We start from the raw sequence: 17,201 nt of genomic DNA, 5'->3' as shown, positions 1-17,201 counted from the left end.
TTTATGAAGGAGGAGATACAATATCTCCTTATTCATAATTTGCTTATATTGAAAAAAAGGAAAATACATTCAGAACTTTAAAAAAGAACTATAGGGGGAGATGACATAGTGTGGAAGAGACAAAAATGGAAAGAAGATTTTGACTTTTATCTTCTGTAGCCCTCAAGTTGGATCCAAGTAAATACTAAAGCAAAATTAAGTCAAAATGAATAAAAAGCAGTTTCTAAAATAAGGAAAAGGCAAATGGCCCTAACCAATAAACTATTTCAGTTGATTTTAAAGCAATAATTTTATTCTAGGAGTATTCTTGAGAGACAAAAGAATTTTAAAGAAATCGTCACATTTAGTAATCATATTATTAATAATGTATCATGTTGGAACTATTTTATACATTCTAAGATAAGCAAATAATTTTGTTAATGTCATTTGGAACCAGGAAACTCAACCCAAGTGGTACTATAAATATAAAACCAAAGAAATAAAAACCTACACAAATTTAAACCGGAAATGTTAGTATAAATTCTTAATGCATTGTCTTTAAATATATATATATATACTAGCTCATTCCATTAAAAACAGTCTTGAAAACAATGACCAGTCCTGTGGTAATAGACTCATCTAGTACTCAGATTGCAATTTAAGTTCTAATCTAAACAAAAGTATTTTGATGACATGGCTGAGTTACATTCTGAAACAGGAAATATACAAGATGAGCCTGGTTCATCTTGTCAGACCAGCAAGTAAGGAAGCTATCAAAGACTACTTGAGGTCTTTTAAAAAGGACTCTGGAACTGATAAAGTATTTCCTGTTGGCTAAAGATGAGACAATTTGGACATCAAGAATGATATAGTAGATTAAAACTCATAAAATAATTCAAATCTATAAGTTCATTAGACAAAAACTATAGGTCGACTTTGAAAGGATGCTAGCAACTTAACTCCCTTTCAAAACTAACAAATAAGGAAAAGAAATAAAAATGGCTTTCATGTATCAACTGTACCTCAAGATTAACAAACATACATGAAGGAAAGTTTCTTATTATAAGAAGCATTCCACCTATTAATGAATACATGGTATAATGGGTAAGTGAAGAATGGTATATAACCATTTTACTGCCTCTAATAAATAGGTGATAAAGCCATATGATCAGTGGCTGCAAAAAACATTAGGTATGGAGCTTACAGGAAACTGTAATGGATGGATAAGGCTGAAAACGCCACAGCTATAATTTATCCTCACATTAAAAGAGACAACCAAACTTAAATTTCTTCTGATGTTAAGTTCACAAGAACTCTTAAAAAGTATTCTTGCTAAAAGAGAAGCTGAACTTGAATCTGAATCTCTTGATCCAACAGTTTACAAGAAATGCAAGAGCCAGAAAAATATGTTAATACCACAAAGTTATAGTAAGCAAAATTTGAAAAAGCAGAAAAAAACCCCCTAATTTATTCCACAAAATAAATTGCAGGGGAATGCAAAAAGGAAGAGGGAGCTGTCATGTTAAGAAGACTTAATTAAAGAGCCAGAGAAAAAAGTGAATACCATATGATTTCACTCATATATGGAATTTAAGAAACAAAACGAATGAGCAAAGGGAAAAAAAAAAAAAAGAGAGAGAGGCAAACCAAGAAACAGATTTTTGATATATAGAACAAACTGATGGTTACCAGAAGAGAGTTGGGTGGGAGGAAGGGTGAAATAGGTGATGGGGATTAAGGTGTGCACTTGTGTTGAGCACAGGGGGATGTATGAAGTCTTAAATCACTGTATTGTACACCTGAAAATAATATTACACTCTGTTAACTGATTGGAATTTAAATAGAGATTTTTTTAAAAATGAAAGAGACTTTAAAAAAAGTGTTTCAGGTGCTGTGTATGAACCGTATTTGGATTCCTATTCAATCAGTGGCAGAAATGGAATCATGTGACTAAAGAGATAAATTGAACTGGGTATTTAATATTATTCAATATTCAGGAGTAAATGATGTTTCAAAGGTATGGTACTGTTTTTGTGGATACTTAAAAATAGTGTTATTTTTTTAAATTATTTTTTTTAAACATTAAAAATTTTTTAATACTTTTTTTTAACATTAAAAAAATTTTTTAAAGTTTTTAAAAATGTTTTATTTATTTTTGAGAGAGAGAGACAGCGTGAGCAAGGGAGGGTCAGAGAGGGAGACACAGAATTTGAAGCATGAGGTCATTACCTGAGCCGAAGTTGGATGCTTAACCAACTGAGCCACCCAGGCTCCCCCATAATACTTTAGTACTTAAGTATTTATGGATAAATACAGTGCCTGAGATTGTATGTCTTTGTGAAGCTGGATTATTTGAAACAAGATTGGTAAGAGTTGATAATTGTGAAGCTGGTTTTTAGATATATGGTAATTCATTATATTGCTCTCTCGTTCATATTTAAAGCTCATATGAAAATAAGCCTGAAAAGAGACTTTAATTTGAACTATTTTTTAAATGTTGTGTTTCTATTTAATTTACTTTAAGAAAGAATATAATTTTATCAAAGTGCCTATAAACTTATTGTAGATTTTCTAGTGTACATTGAGAAAGGTGAGGAACAGAATTCAGTTTCTAGTAATCTATTGCTTTGTTGTTATTGTGCTAGTGAGATTTAATATAATTAATAAGGATAACTCTTAAGTGGCTTATGTTATTGAAAAAGTTATTGGTATTGGTTATTACCTATATAAAATGTTAGTTGGAGCTCAGCAATATTTCTTGTATGCAGATTATAATTGTGAATTTTATACAGGGATTTGAACCCATATATGTTGGATTTATATGTAAATCCATCTACTTACCAAACATTTTTTTAAATGTTTATTGATTTTGAGAGAAAGAGAACATGGATGTGTGGAGAGCGAGGGAGAGGCAGAGAAAGTGGAAAAACAGAATCCCAAGCAGGTACTACACTGTCTGTGTGTACAGAACCCATTGCAGGGGTCCATCCCATGAAGTGTGAAGTCATGATCTGAGCTGAAATCAGTAGTTGGACACATAACTGACTGAGCCACTCAGGCGTTTCCCCCTCCCCCTTTCTTTTATTTTAGAGAGAGAGAGAACACAAGTTGGGGAGAGGGGCAGAAGAAGAGAGAGAATCTTAAGCAGGCTCCACACTTGTAGAGCCTGACTCAGGGCTTGATCCTGTAACCCTGGGATCATGACCTGAGCTGAAATCAAGAGTTGGTCACTTAACCCACAGAGCCACCCAGGCGTCCTTCCTTACCCATCAAACATATTGAGTTCTTTGTTTGGTGTTCAATATAAAAAAGGCAACAAGTAAAAATCTCAGCACTCTAGGAATATATGATAGAATATGAAAGGTAGGATACCAAAAACAAACAAAAAACATGGAAGAAAGCAAAACTACCGTGATCATTGCATAGTGTAGTCACAGCCAAGATAGTAGTGTATATATAACGTTTTGGAAGTGCTAAGGGAGGATACCTGATTTACGGTTGGGTTGGGAATACTCTGGAGTCAGGAGAGATTTGTTGGAGGGAGAAGTGTCTCTGAGATGAGGCTCAAGTAGGAATTATATAGTGGGGGAAAAAGAGACGTACTTGTGCAAAAGCAGGAAGTGGAAAGAGAAACTGGTTCTCAGAATTACAAATAGTTTACCATTGCTAGAACTAAGGGTTTAAGTGGGAAACTGGCTGGTGGAAATAGATTGGCAAAGACAGATTCCTGAAAGGCCTCATGGGTGTTTGTACTTTATTATAGAAACACTGAAAACTTAAAAAAAAAAAAAAAGGTAAGGCCATGCTCCGACTTCATTCTGGAAAGAGCATTTATAGCAGTGGGCTGAAACAGAATTACTTTACTTTATTAGGGACGTGTTAGTCAACAATTTTAACTCAGAATTTTATGTCAATATAGATTTTCCCCCTAAATCTGTGTCTGTTTTTCTTAAAATTTTTAGGATTTTCTTTTTAAAAAAAATTATGTAAAACATATACATGGTTAGAATCTGATGATTCATTTCAGATCTTGTTCCTTCTACTCTCTTTCCTCTGTCCCTCCCTCTGTAGATAACCATTTTAACTTGATTGTTGGTTTATCCTGCCATTACTGCCTTTTTTAAAAGTATAGGCAAATATGTATTTTTTTTCCTTTTACAAAGGAAGCATATATACAAAGGAAGCATACTATAAAACATTGTTTTGTATTTTTTTAACTATATCCTGGAGATTGTTCTGTGGCAGTATGTAAGGTATTTTCTTACTTAATCTTTGTATATATTCTTAATCCTAAAGAGAGCAACTAAATGAAATAAATTATACTTTGAATACATAAGGTGAAGACTGACATTCTATAATAAATCTGTGCCATTAAAGTAACCTAGACTTGGGCTGTTAGTTTTTATCTCCAGCCAGCACAACTATACCTAAAGGTGTTTGCACTCTGGGTAGTAAAAATCTCAACACTCTCGGAACATATGATAGAATATGAAACTGGATACCAAAAAACAAAAACAAAAACAAAAAACAAAACCATGAAAGAAAGCAAAACTACTTAATTACTTTCACTTAGAATTTTGATATATTAGCAGAGAATTTTGACCAGCTGTTCATCTGGAATGGTTGATCAAGACATAATCAAGAATATAGACCCAGGATAGCCCCCCCGATTCAGTTATTCTCATGTGTCTGCTTTTCAAGTATCTGTTGAGCACCCTCAGTGTGTAAGGTGCTGTTGTTAGGTACTTTGGAAAAAATAAATGGTATCCTCAGAAAGCTTACCAGCAATGACAAGCTACCCCTCTGCTTTTCTACAAAAGCCTTTTCTATCAACCGCATTTTTTTCTGGGTTCCCCAATTACTCTATTAGACTTGCTTTTATCTTTAGTGCTCCCTGTACACCTGGATCAGTTACCTTATAAATAGTGCAGAACAGCATTGATTGGTTGATATGACTGTTGTCTCTCCATACCAGGTTAGAGGTTCTTTTAAATGGTAAAGCTTAGTTTTTTCCCAGGGCCTAATAACATGATACTTCTTAGTTAAATTTATGGAGTAAATGAAAGTTATCTCTTAGTGGGTTAACAGAGAAACAAAATTCTATGTCAGGAAAAATATCTTCTTACTTTTCTTGCTGACATTTCTCTGAAGGGACCCAAGTGAAACATGGTAAGTAGGGTTTGTTTGTTTGTTTATTAAAAGGCATTGTGTTGTTTTTGATCTCTGAGCCATGAGACTGCTGGTTAGAAATTGTGGCAAAAGTGATCTTAGTATCATAGCCTTTAACAGGCAAATTTTGCTTACTCTTTTCTGTGAAGAAAAACATTTATTCCACTAGATTCCCAGATCTTAAAAAATATGCACATGTTCACACTTTAAGCTTTTTAATTAAATCTAACTGTTGGAATTAAAGTCTTTCAGACTTTTATGTGTGTGTTTCCATGTGAATACTAAACTCCTTGCTTTAGAAAAGGAGATACTACTTTTATACATAAATTACTTTTACTATTGCAATCTATTTCCCTAAAGTAATACCTCCATCTGGTGGTATTTCTGAAAATTACAGCAGAGGACATGAAGCTTGAATTTAGCTGTGTATACACAAACTGTGTTACTATCTGTCGTTTGTCTTTAAGCCAGTTTAAATTATATCAAAAGCTGAGTCTACTGTGTGCATAAAAAATTTAATGCCCCTAGTTTTCAACAATTAGATGTAAATACTTTGTGAATAAATGGCCTTGGGAATAATAGTAATTTACACAATCACCTGTTTAGGCCAGACCATTTCTAGGTTACTTTGGACTAAAAGTTAGTTTTGGGAAAAAAGGTAGTTTCTCAGTGAATTGTTAATTGCTTTCATAAGTGCATATACAGAAGTTAAGAAAGACTGAGGATTTACTGTTATTTCATATTTACTGTTGTCGAACCATGACAGATTCAATGATATCCTCAGAGAAGCGATGACTGTTTTTCTTTCTTTAAAGTATATTTGATCCTAGCTTAATTTTAATAATTATTTTCCCCTTGAATGATAGAACATAGATATAAATTTGAAAACAAATAGAAGCTACAATTTTTTTCTACTTGTGACAATTTTTAGCACAGGTATCCTTTACTTCACATAGTTTCTACATTATATTTACTATAGTTAAATAGCCTTCTAAGGATAGGGATTATGGCTTCAATTTCTTATTTTCCCAAGTTGGTAGCCTAGAATTCTGTAATTTGATAGATTTTGCTCATTATCTAGGAAGAAGATTGTGGTCTGATTGCTTATGTTTTTGTCGAAATTGTACTAAGTTTATCAAGTATGTCAATTACTATAGATTAACATTTACTCTTTTTTCTGTTTGTTTGACTATAGAAAGTTGAAATATGAAATAAGCAAGATTTAATGATTGGTGCTTTCTGCTGACTTCGAAGGAAAATTAAATTCCTAATAAATTTTGTTTGAAATTTGTTTATTTTCAAATTGTAGCCAGTCGGATGATGATTCTGGGTCAGCTTCAGGCTCCGGATCTGGTTCAAGTTCTGGAAGCAGTAGTGATGGAAGCAGTAGCCAGTCAGGTAGCAGTGACTCTGACTCTGGATCTGAATCGGGCAGTCAGTCAGAGTCTGAGTCAGACACTTCGCGAAAAAACAAAGTCCAAGCAAAATCACCGAAAGTTGATGGAGCTGAGGTAATAAATACAATATCCTGAAAGATGGATTTCTTTTACTATTTGGGGAATATTTATAACATTGGTTTATAGCATTCTTAATCTGGCTTTTAGAAAACATTAATTTTAAACATTAAAATTTCAGTGATCCTCAAACTTGTGGTTAATTGGTGTGGAAGAGAAACTGTCAGCAAGTACAGAATAAACACAAAACTTCTAAGGCAGAAATTGGATTTCATAAATATTGTCTCATAGATAAAAATTAAAGGCTTTGTGAGGTTTTTCTGCTAATCTTAGTGTGTCTGAGCTCTACTTTCAATACCTTCAAAGGAAATACTTTATTGCTAATAGCAGGAGAATCTAATAGACTTGCTTCCTTGAAGATACTTGGTGGAGTAGGCTGAGGGTCCCTCTAAACAAAGCTTCTACGAGATTTACTATCTATACTCATAATAGAATACAGTTGTGTTACTTAACGTGTTTTTTTGTTTGTTTATTTGTTTTGAGAGACAGAGAGAGACAGTGTGAGCAGGGGAAGGTCAGAAAGAGAACGAGATACAGAATCCAAAGCAGGCTCCGGGCTCTGAGCTAGCTGTCAGCACAGAGCCCGACACGGGGCTTGAACCCATGAACTGTGAGATCATGATCTGAGCCAAAGCTGAATGCTTAACTGACTTAGCCACACAGGCACCCCTCAGTAGTGTTACTTAGAGTACCAGTCATGATAAGATACTTGGGCCAGAATATACATCAACACACTTCTTTAATGAAGAAAGTCTTGTTACCTAATAAATAAAAACTCAGTTGAACTGAAACTGTGCTTAGTGACATAGTTGATTTGCATTTTGACACAAGCTCTTGATCTTCACATCAATTAAAAAACTAGGCAAACACCTTTTGAGTAGCACTCACATGTTATCACTTTGTCTTTTGAAAATAATATTCCACATCAAAGAATATGTTGATTAGTATTGTTTGTATCAGCCCACCATAAGGTTTTTTTATATGCAACTAAAGCTCAGAATTTTAATTGCTATAATACTGTATTACATATAATGAAAAGAAAATAGTCTGAATTGATTATTTGGAGGCAGTGAAAATGTTCAGTAATTTAACCTTTTTAAAAATTTCTTCAAAACTTCATCCTTCATTAGCTCATATTTCTTTCTATGATAGTTTTGGAAATCTAGCCCTAGTATTCTGGCTGTTCAGAGATCTGCAATGCTCAAGAAGCAGCAGCAGCAACATCAAGCTTCATCTAACAGTGGATCAGAAGAGGTGAGTTTTTATTATGAAAGCTGTTATTTTAAAAGTAGATATAATCTGCCATCACTTAACTAGATGTAGATATTTATGAAATTATTAGTAATGGTAAATTTTTTGAAAAGATAAGGAAATAAGTATGTGTATCAAGAGCCTCAAAATAGCGATATACTGTTGTCCAGTAATTCCACTTTCAGGAATAAATCCAAAATAAGCAGTGAAAGTGTGTGTGCATTTGTGTATCACAGCAAAACTAGAAATAAACTAAATGTGAATACTATGGCAGTCTGCACAGATACACATGTGTCTATTAAACCATATTTGTTACTCAAATTGAATAACAGAATTCTCACCATGTCTTTAAAACTGTAGGCTACAGCTTTAAATAGTATAGTTACTTTGTGCACAAAAGCATACCTGCATGTTTGCATTTAGGAAGAGCTGTATCAAAAGCTGTCTAGGGGCACCTGGGTGCTTCATTCTGTTGAGCGTAACACTTTGGCTCAGGCCATGATCTCGCGGCTAGTGGGTTCGAGCCCTGCGTCAGGCTCTGTGCTGATCACTGAGTGCCTGGAACCTGCTTTGGATTCTGTGTGTGTCTGTCTCTCTGCCTCTCCCCTGTTCACTTTCTGTGTCTCTCTCTCAAAAATAAATAAACATTAAAAATTTTTTTTTAAAGAAAAACTGCTAATGGGGAAGAAAAATACTGAATCAAAATTTGACATACCAACAATTAGAATTCCTTTTTAAGGCCATATTAAGCAACAGTAATGGTCTTGAAAGATGGTAGATTGTGATGTTTACTTAATTTCAATGGCTATGTTATAAATTTGTATTAACGATGTTATTAGTTTATGGGCAAATGTTACAAATATAACAACATGGGAAAAAAGCTTTACAGTTAGTGTTATTAGCAAAGTGAACGTTAAATAGCATGACAAGCAAACATTTGATATCATGGCCAAATTCTAATCATTAGTAACATTAACCTTGTTTTTTTTTTCCCTTGTAGGATTCTTCCAGCAGTGAAGATTCTGATGACTCATCGAATGAGGTCAAAAGGAAAAAACATAAAGAGTATGTTATTTTGTTCAACTGATCACTCTCATCTCAGGAAGACCCTGTTGATTTTGTTTCTTATTTTTTGAAAAATTATTGTCAAAAGTAGATGTGAATTTTTGCTTCATGACATTTTATTAGGTTACTTTAAACTATTAATCCATAACATTTATCTTTTTGTGAGGACCTGAGATTTTTTGTGTCACTTGTTTATCTATAATCTACAAAAAAGGATGTTTTTAAACTCCAGAGATCTACTTGGTCATAGTATCAGAAAATATTAATAACTTGGGAAACCTATATAGCAATGTAGGGACCAGTAGATGATGAATATTGGGTATTTCTGTTAAGTTTTTATTAATAGCTATCTTACTATTCATTTGCATATGAAATTTATTTTCTCTGTAGAACTCCTTTAGAAACTCACTATAATTTCCTAAAGATCTTGACCTGGAAAGTGTTTAGTAGTTCAGAATTTCAGTTATTTAGATGGTCTGAGGTAGGGTTTGTTTTTGTTTGTTTTGTTTTTATGTTTTTTTAAGTTTATTTATTTTGAGAGAGCGTTTGTGGACATGCATGAGCAGGGTAGGGGCAAAGAGATAGAAGAAGAGAGAATCCAAGCAGGCTCCATGCTGTGAGTGCAGAGCCTGACAAAGAACTCAATTCCATGTACCTTGAGATCATGACCCGAGCCAAAATCAAGAGTCAGACCCTGAACTGAAGAAGCCACCCAAGAGCTCCTGGTCTGAGTTTTTTTCTCTCTTGTTCCATTGTCTTGTGTCTTATTTTTCTTCTTTCCTTGGATGTTCTGAAGTTTCACTTTGGTATATCTACCTTTGGATTTATTTATTTGTTCCACTTTATTCATTCCTTTTATACATCTTTAATGTAATTCCTATCTTTTACTAGTTTCTGAAAATTCAGTCACTGTGTCTCTGGACATTTTCTGATTTTGTAAATCTCTCTACTTTAATATACATTTGTCTCCTGGATTATATCTATGGTATATATCTGTTGGATCATCCATCTTCTCCTGCATGAATTTTACTGTAACATATTTTTATCCCTTTATTGCTATGTTACATCCTGGGTAACTTTTCAGATCTGCCTTCTGCTTTACTAGAAATTTACTAGTTTACATTTTCAGCTATTGTGTCTCATCAGCTCTACAGCACTTCCACTGAGTTAGTAATTTCTAAACTTGGTGATCTTTTTAAAAACTAGTGATTTGGGATGATAGGTTTGATTAGATTATAAAAGTCATAATGTGTTATAAAAATACGGAGATATTTTCATATATTTTGCCTATTGCTATTTCTAGTGTGCATACTCTGAAAAGATCTCAAAATAAAAAGGGAATTACTTCCCTGTTATGTTTTCACCATGAATCAGATTTTATCTCATGTGCTTGCTTATGTAACCTTTAACAAAGTATAATTGATGCTTGAGATACAGAGCAGTGGAGTAGAAGCAGTAACAGACCAGATAAGGTGTATATATAAGAATTTAGTGTATATCTTATCTTTCACTCGAAGTTGATATTATTGCAGAGACTAACATGTGCATCTGGTAATTTTTCTCTGCATGTTTACTAGAATTAAATAGACTGAATAGACTAAAACTAGCAATAAAGGTAAGATAATTAAATGTTGGTTAAAATGGACTAATTTTTTTCTTTTTTATTACATATTTCTGTACTATATTTTAGGCTTCCTAATGAACATGTACTACTTTAAAAATCAGTTTCAGAGTGGTTTTTTTTTTTAGGTTTATTTATTTCTTTTGAGAGAGGGAAAGTGAGCGTACATGGGGAAGGGGCAGAGAAAGGGAGAGAGAGAGAATCCTAACAAGACTCCTCACTGTTAGCATAGAGCCCAATGCGGGGGTCAAACCCATGAACCATGAGATCATGATCTGAGCTGAAGTCCGATGCTTAACCAACTTGATCTACACAGGCGCCCAGAGTGTAAATTTTTAAACATCACAGTCTCCAGAAAATTAAAATGAATGAGATTAGAATTAGAATTTTTGTTTTGAGAGAGCAAGTATAATTATACCAGATTTTCAGAATTAACCCTGTGATTCTTTAAATTAGCTTTCCATGTTTTCATCCCTAGTGATCATCAGAATTACATGTACCTATTGGCCATTCGTTGAGGTATAACTAAATGATTAACAAAACCCTGGAGTTATAGGAGAAATATATGAAGAATATTTTATAGCATTTTTAAAATTCTACATACATTTTAATTTAATATATTGGTGTGAATGAAAGCAACATTTTTTACATAAACTGAAATATAATTCAGTTCGGGTTTTTTTGTACTTTTATTAGAAGTAAAATTTGCTATACAGTGTAAGGATAAATAAACATACTTTGTATATTCTGTATACAGTGAAGATTGGCAAATGTCTGGGTCAGGATCTCCATCTCAGTCTGGTTCAGATTCAGAATCCGAAGAGGAAAGAGATAAAAGCAGTTGTGATGAAACAGAATCTGATTATGAGCCAAAAAACAAAGTTAAAAGCAGAAAACCTCAAAATAGGTAAGTATAGTTCTCAATTTGATGTTGAAAATTGTTGGTTACAGAGGTATTCTTTTTGTATAGAGTGTCTTCTGTCTTGTTTTATGCCATTGTTTCTGTAAAATACCTCTATCTCCTGGTCTTCCCTAGATCTAAGGCAAAAAATGGAAAGAAAAGTCTTGGACAAAAAAAGAGACAGCTTGATTCATCTGAGGAGGAGGATGATGAAGAAGATTATGATAATGATAAAAGAAGTTCTCGTCGCCAAGCAACTGTCAATGTTAGCTATAAAGAAGATGAAGAAATGAAAACAGATTCTGATGACCTACTGGAAGTCTGTGGTGAGGATGTTCCTCAACCTGAAGAAGAGGAATTTGAAACAATAGAACGTTTTATGGATTGTCGAATTGGGAGAAAAGGAGGTATTTTCTTAAAAAACATATTTATTGTTTGAAGATTTCAGTGATATTTACTAGAGTAAATAAAGTATTTCTTGAAGTTTTTTTAGTTTTGAAAGCCAGGAGGAGGATGCCTTTTCTTCTGTTTTACTTACTTGTTATAAACTATACTTTTCTTAGCTTATTTTCTCCACACAAAATGATTCATTTAACCTCACGTCACCTTACTTGATTTATTGCAGATAATTAGAAAAAACTTTAACCTATGTGTTTTGAGTTTTTCTGTTGTCCTACCTAAATAATAGTTGTTATTTAGGTACTTTGAATTTGACAAATGGTTTGGTTATTTTTAAATTTTTATATAGGTTATTTTTAGTTATCTTGACATGCATTTTTTTCTTTTCAATTTTTGAGATATGACATAGAATGTTGTATAAATTTAAGGTGGATAGTATAATGACTTACATATATTCCGAAATGATTACCGCAGTAAGTTTATATTTATCAATTGTTTTATATAGGTAGAATAAGAAGAAAAAAAATGTTATGATAATTTAGAATCTATTCTCTCAGCAGCTTTCAACTATACCATATAGCAATGTTAACTGTGGTCATTATGTTGTACATTATATCCCCAATATTTATTTATCTTATAACTGGAAGTTTGTATGCATCTACACACACACACAAACTGGCTGTCTCTGGTAACTACAGATCTGATCTCCTTTTCTGTGAGATTTTGTTTTCGATTCAGTGTATAAGTGAGATTATATAGTATTTGTCTTTGTCTGACTTTTCACTTGATATAATGCCCTCAGTGTTCTTTTGTTGCAAATGTCAGAATTTCCTTCTTGGTGGCTGAATAGTATTCTACCCGATACATACATATATATCACATTTTCTTTATCTATTTACCTTTCGATGGATACTTAGGTTGTATCCATGTCTTGGCTGTTATAAATAATGCTGCACTGAACATGAGGGCTGCAGATATCTCCAACATAATGATTTTAGATATGTAAATTTTAAAGATGATTTTTCATTATTTTATTTCCAGTTATCACGCTGCCAGTCATTAGTTATTCTAAATTGCTATATGATCTTAGGTGTGCCATTGACTTTTAACCTTGTTTTTTCTAATTTTAAAACTTAGGGGATTAAGTTACATCATATTTCCATTCTAAAATGCAGAGTTTCTTTTATGTGTGTGTAATATAATTTTTCTTAAATTCTTGTACCCTGATACTTATTTAAAAGAGAATATATTTTTCTATTCATATTCTTGAGTTTTTGAGTTGAAGGAAATACGCTTATAACTGAACTACATGGAATGTATTGTGCTTGCTTTTTTAGCTACTGGTGCTACTACAACCATCTATGCAGTTGAAGCAGATGGTGACCCAAATGCAGGATTTGAAAAAAACAAGGAACCAGGAGAGATCCAATATTTAATTAAATGGAAAGGATGGTCCCATATCCACAATACTTGGGAGACAGAAGAAACCCTTAAGCAGCAGAATGTTAGAGGAATGAAAAAATTGGATAATTATAAGAAAAAAGATCAGGAAACAAAAAGATGGTAAGTGTTTTATATTACACTTAATTTTTTAACAGTTGAAAGATTACTACTAAGCTTTTTGTTAATAAGGAATAGTCAAGAATCCAGTAATAACCTAAAATAACTATTTATAGACTTACTTATATTTCCTCTCAAGGTAAAACTTTTAGTTAGAAATAGCCACATCTAAATCTCTCCTCGGTGATGGTCATGTAGAATGTGTCTCATATATATAAATTACACATTTTTAAAATTAACAATTAATGATTCACTTTATTTCAATTTCAATTACTTCATTATTCAACTGACTCATATTTAGATAAGTGGCAAAATGAGAGATTTTGAGCTACAGATAGTGTGTGGGGGGGGATGGGTTCTTTAGGGGGAGATTTTGAAGTCTAATTCTGGATTAAAATAATTTTTCAGGTTGAAAAATGCTTCTCCAGAAGATGTAGAATATTATAATTGCCAGCAAGAACTTACAGATGATCTACACAAACAATATCAAATAGTGGAACGAATAATTGGTCAGTAAAAATTTTTAATTAAACTATTATCTTGCCATGCTTGAAGTCAGAAAGAAATTAAACTTACTGTTTATATATCAAATACAGTGGCTTAGTCTTACTGTAATAGGGTATTATAAACCCGATGACTTATTTTTGCTTGTGGTTCCCCCCAAAAAAAATTAGTCCTTGAATGAAATTCATCATAAAAATAAATAACCTGATTTTTCTCACAGCTCATTCCAATCAGAAGTCAGCAGCTGGTTATCCTGATTATTATTGCAAATGGCAGGGCCTTCCATACTCAGAGTGCAGCTGGGAGGATGGAGCTCTAATTTCCAAAAAGTTTCAAGCATGCATAGATGAGTATTTTAGCAGGAATCAATCAAAAACCACTCCTTTTAAAGATTGCAAAGTGAGTATTGTTTGAATTTTTTAATTGTTGAAAATAGTATTTATGCATCATATAAATATTAGCTCAAATAAAGAGATGGATCCTGATTTAGGTAGACTTACAGAGACAACTGCTTGGTTGGTAGGTCTTAATAGAAAGGGTGTTCCTGTAATTCGTATGTGATCTTAGATGTGGCACTATCTTTTAGCTCTGGTGAGTGAAACTACATCACTAAGATGATAAATTGGTGGTGGTGTTGTGAGGAGTGGCTTGGGGAGACCAAATAGGGAAAATTCCCTGGAAAATAGATATATATGCTTGGTTTAAGAGATAGTGAATATTTTCTTTGAAGGTAGGAAAGAACAGGAAGAATGTACCCATAGAAGAGAGGGGTAATACCCAGAATTACCATGCTTAGTGTAAGATCTTTATAAAATTATTAGTAGTAGTTTTGAGGATCTATATACAACTAAAACTTGTCTAATTACAAGATTGAATTAAGTTGATAATAGTAATTGAGTGATCAGAAATTTAAGCCAGATGTATGGTTTATTTCTGAGTCAGGGCTGCAGCATCAGTTAATTGAATGAATTTAATATAGGTTTTTGCTTGTGTACTATGTAAGACCCAAGTATTTCGGCCAGAACTTACTTATTTCTATCATTTTTTGTCAAAAAAGGGCAAAATATTTCACTATACATTGTGAATCATGAAATTTCTGAGTTTGATGATTTGAGATGAAATTTCAAAATTTATAGTAAAAGCTGAGATTTTCATCTTTTAAAATAATTTCTCATATTTAATAGTTCTTATTAACATTTATTTCTGCTAAAGGTATTAAAACAAAGGCCAAGATTTGTAGCCCTAAAGAAACAGCCATCCTATATTGGAGGACATGAGAGTTTAGAATTAAGAGATTATCAACTGAATGGTTTAAATTGGCTTGCTCACTCTTGGTGCAAGTAAGTATAGTTTGAATTACCTGTTTAATTTGAGGGCATATAAATTTAAGTAAAAGTTTTTTCTTTAATGCTTATAATTTTTGAGATAGAAACAGTGTGAGCGGGGGAAGGGCAGACAGAGAGGAAGACACAGAATCGGCTCCAGGCCCTGAGCTGTCAGCACAGAGCCTGACTCAGGGCTCGAACTCATGGACTACAAGATCATGACCTGAACCAGAGTCAGACCCTCAATGTACTGAGCCACCCAGGCAACCCTAAGGGCATACACATTTTATAAGTAGAGGATTTGGAAAAGATTTCCAGCAATATAAATGATAAAGGTTTTATATGAGGTTGTTAAATTTCCTTAGTATATAAATAATACTACATAGTGAGCAGAAGATTCAGTGGAGTTTTGAGTTTAACCTGTTTGCTGCACTACTTCATAATGAACTTAAAATCAGCATACGTATATATATTCCTATCCCACATTAATCCTTGGACTGTTTCTCTTCCAGTTATTTCTAATACCCATTTAGGCCTCTTTCCTCCCAACTCTCTTCTGTGTTTCTTGTTCTATTCTTGGTAATATAGGTGACCCTAGGGTGCAAATTTTTTGTTTTTAAATTTTACTGGAGCTATAGTTTTTCTTGCTGTTTATTTTCTTTCTGCTAGTTTTTTTTTTACTGTTTTAATATGTCTTGACTCTATCACTTATATAGATTGTTTTTTTGACTACATAACTGATTAAAAATAATACTGTTAATCTTTAAGCTTTTTTTGACTAAAATGGTAAACCTTGTCCACTTCTACACTGTTACAAAGGTGTTTATTTATATTTATTATTTATAGATAATAAAAGTGGTATATTGTTTGTATACCTATCAGATATGTTTTAACTATTAATATAAATTTGTACATGGGTTGTGTGAAAAAGTTTCTTTACAAAGTTGAATCTTTATTGCATGTATAATTTTTGTTTTTAACTTTGTAGAGGAAATAGTTGCATACTTGCTGATGAAATGGGCCTTGGAAAAACAATACAGACGATCTCCTTTCTGAACTATTTGTTTCATGAACATCAATTATATGGACCTTTTCTATTAGTAGTACCACTCTCCACACTTACTTCCTGGCAAAGGGAAATTCAGACATGGGCGTCTCAGATGAATGCTGTGGTTTATTTAGGTGACATTAACAGCAGAAATATGGTAAGTTGTTTCTCCACAAATTTAGAAATCTAGATGTAGTTGTCTTTGAGGACAGGTATTTTATTTGTCTTTGTAGTCTTAGTTTCTAGAGTGGAACTTGCCACAGAGTAAGTGCTTAATATGTGTTTAATTGCCTGAATGCTAAAAATCAGTTTTCAGTTGAGTGTTACTTTATGTAATAATTTTTTGCCCTAATTTATTATGGAAAGTTTCAAATATACATAAAAGCAGACAGAAGAATATAATAAATCTCCATGTGCCCATCTCCATCTTCACAGTTTTAATGCATTGCCAGTTTTGTTTCCTTCCAAATATTGTGAAGCAAACCTGAGTATCATTTCATCCATAAATACTATGTTATTAAATGAATTAATCACTTATGTTTTGTTAAATGAACTTCTTCAGTGGAAAATGAAATAAAATTAGTTCAGCTTGTTGGGCTATTTTAAGAATAAAATGATGTTAACTAAAATTAAATTAGTAAAAGAATTAAAATGATTTTATTACATAAACATACATTGTTTTTTGTGTATTTTGAACAGATTTTATTTGATATTTAAGTACAAGTATGCTTTTCATAATGTTTGTCTTAAAATTATCTTTGAAATTTCTTGATAGATAAGAACTCATGAATGGATGCATCCCCAGACCAAACGGTTAAAATTTAATATACTTTTAACAACTTATGAAATTTTATTGAAGGATAAG

At 32.7% G+C, this 17,201-nt stretch overlaps 1 protein-coding gene across 4 annotated transcripts in view; it reads left to right on the top strand.

Annotated features, from left to right (window-relative positions):
* The window catches only part of CHD1 (chromodomain helicase DNA binding protein 1), a 73,189-nt gene that overhangs the window by 18,283 nt on the left and 37,705 nt on the right, over positions 1 to 17,201 (top strand). For all 4 annotated transcript variants that reach the window (XM_029942642.1, XM_029942640.1, XM_029942641.1 and 1 more), the window contains 11 exons: positions 6,458 to 6,659; positions 7,815 to 7,916; positions 8,914 to 8,978; positions 11,357 to 11,506; positions 11,636 to 11,907; positions 13,237 to 13,462; positions 13,868 to 13,968; positions 14,184 to 14,362; positions 15,176 to 15,303; positions 16,277 to 16,493; positions 17,112 to 17,201. In XM_029942642.1, coding sequence (XP_029798502.1) covers positions 6,458 to 6,659; positions 7,815 to 7,916; positions 8,914 to 8,978; positions 11,357 to 11,506; positions 11,636 to 11,907; positions 13,237 to 13,462; positions 13,868 to 13,968; positions 14,184 to 14,362; positions 15,176 to 15,303; positions 16,277 to 16,493; positions 17,112 to 17,201 — 1,732 coding nt within the window. The remainder of the gene's footprint in view (positions 1 to 6,457; positions 6,660 to 7,814; positions 7,917 to 8,913; positions 8,979 to 11,356; positions 11,507 to 11,635; positions 11,908 to 13,236; positions 13,463 to 13,867; positions 13,969 to 14,183; positions 14,363 to 15,175; positions 15,304 to 16,276; positions 16,494 to 17,111) is intronic.

This window comes from Suricata suricatta, chromosome 6, assembly GCF_006229205.1.
Source record: "Suricata suricatta isolate VVHF042 chromosome 6, meerkat_22Aug2017_6uvM2_HiC, whole genome shotgun sequence".
Taxonomy (NCBI): Eukaryota; Metazoa; Chordata; class Mammalia; order Carnivora; family Herpestidae; genus Suricata; species Suricata suricatta.
The sequence above is the reverse complement of the archived record's forward strand: the minus strand, read 5'-3'. Positions and strand labels throughout refer to the sequence as shown.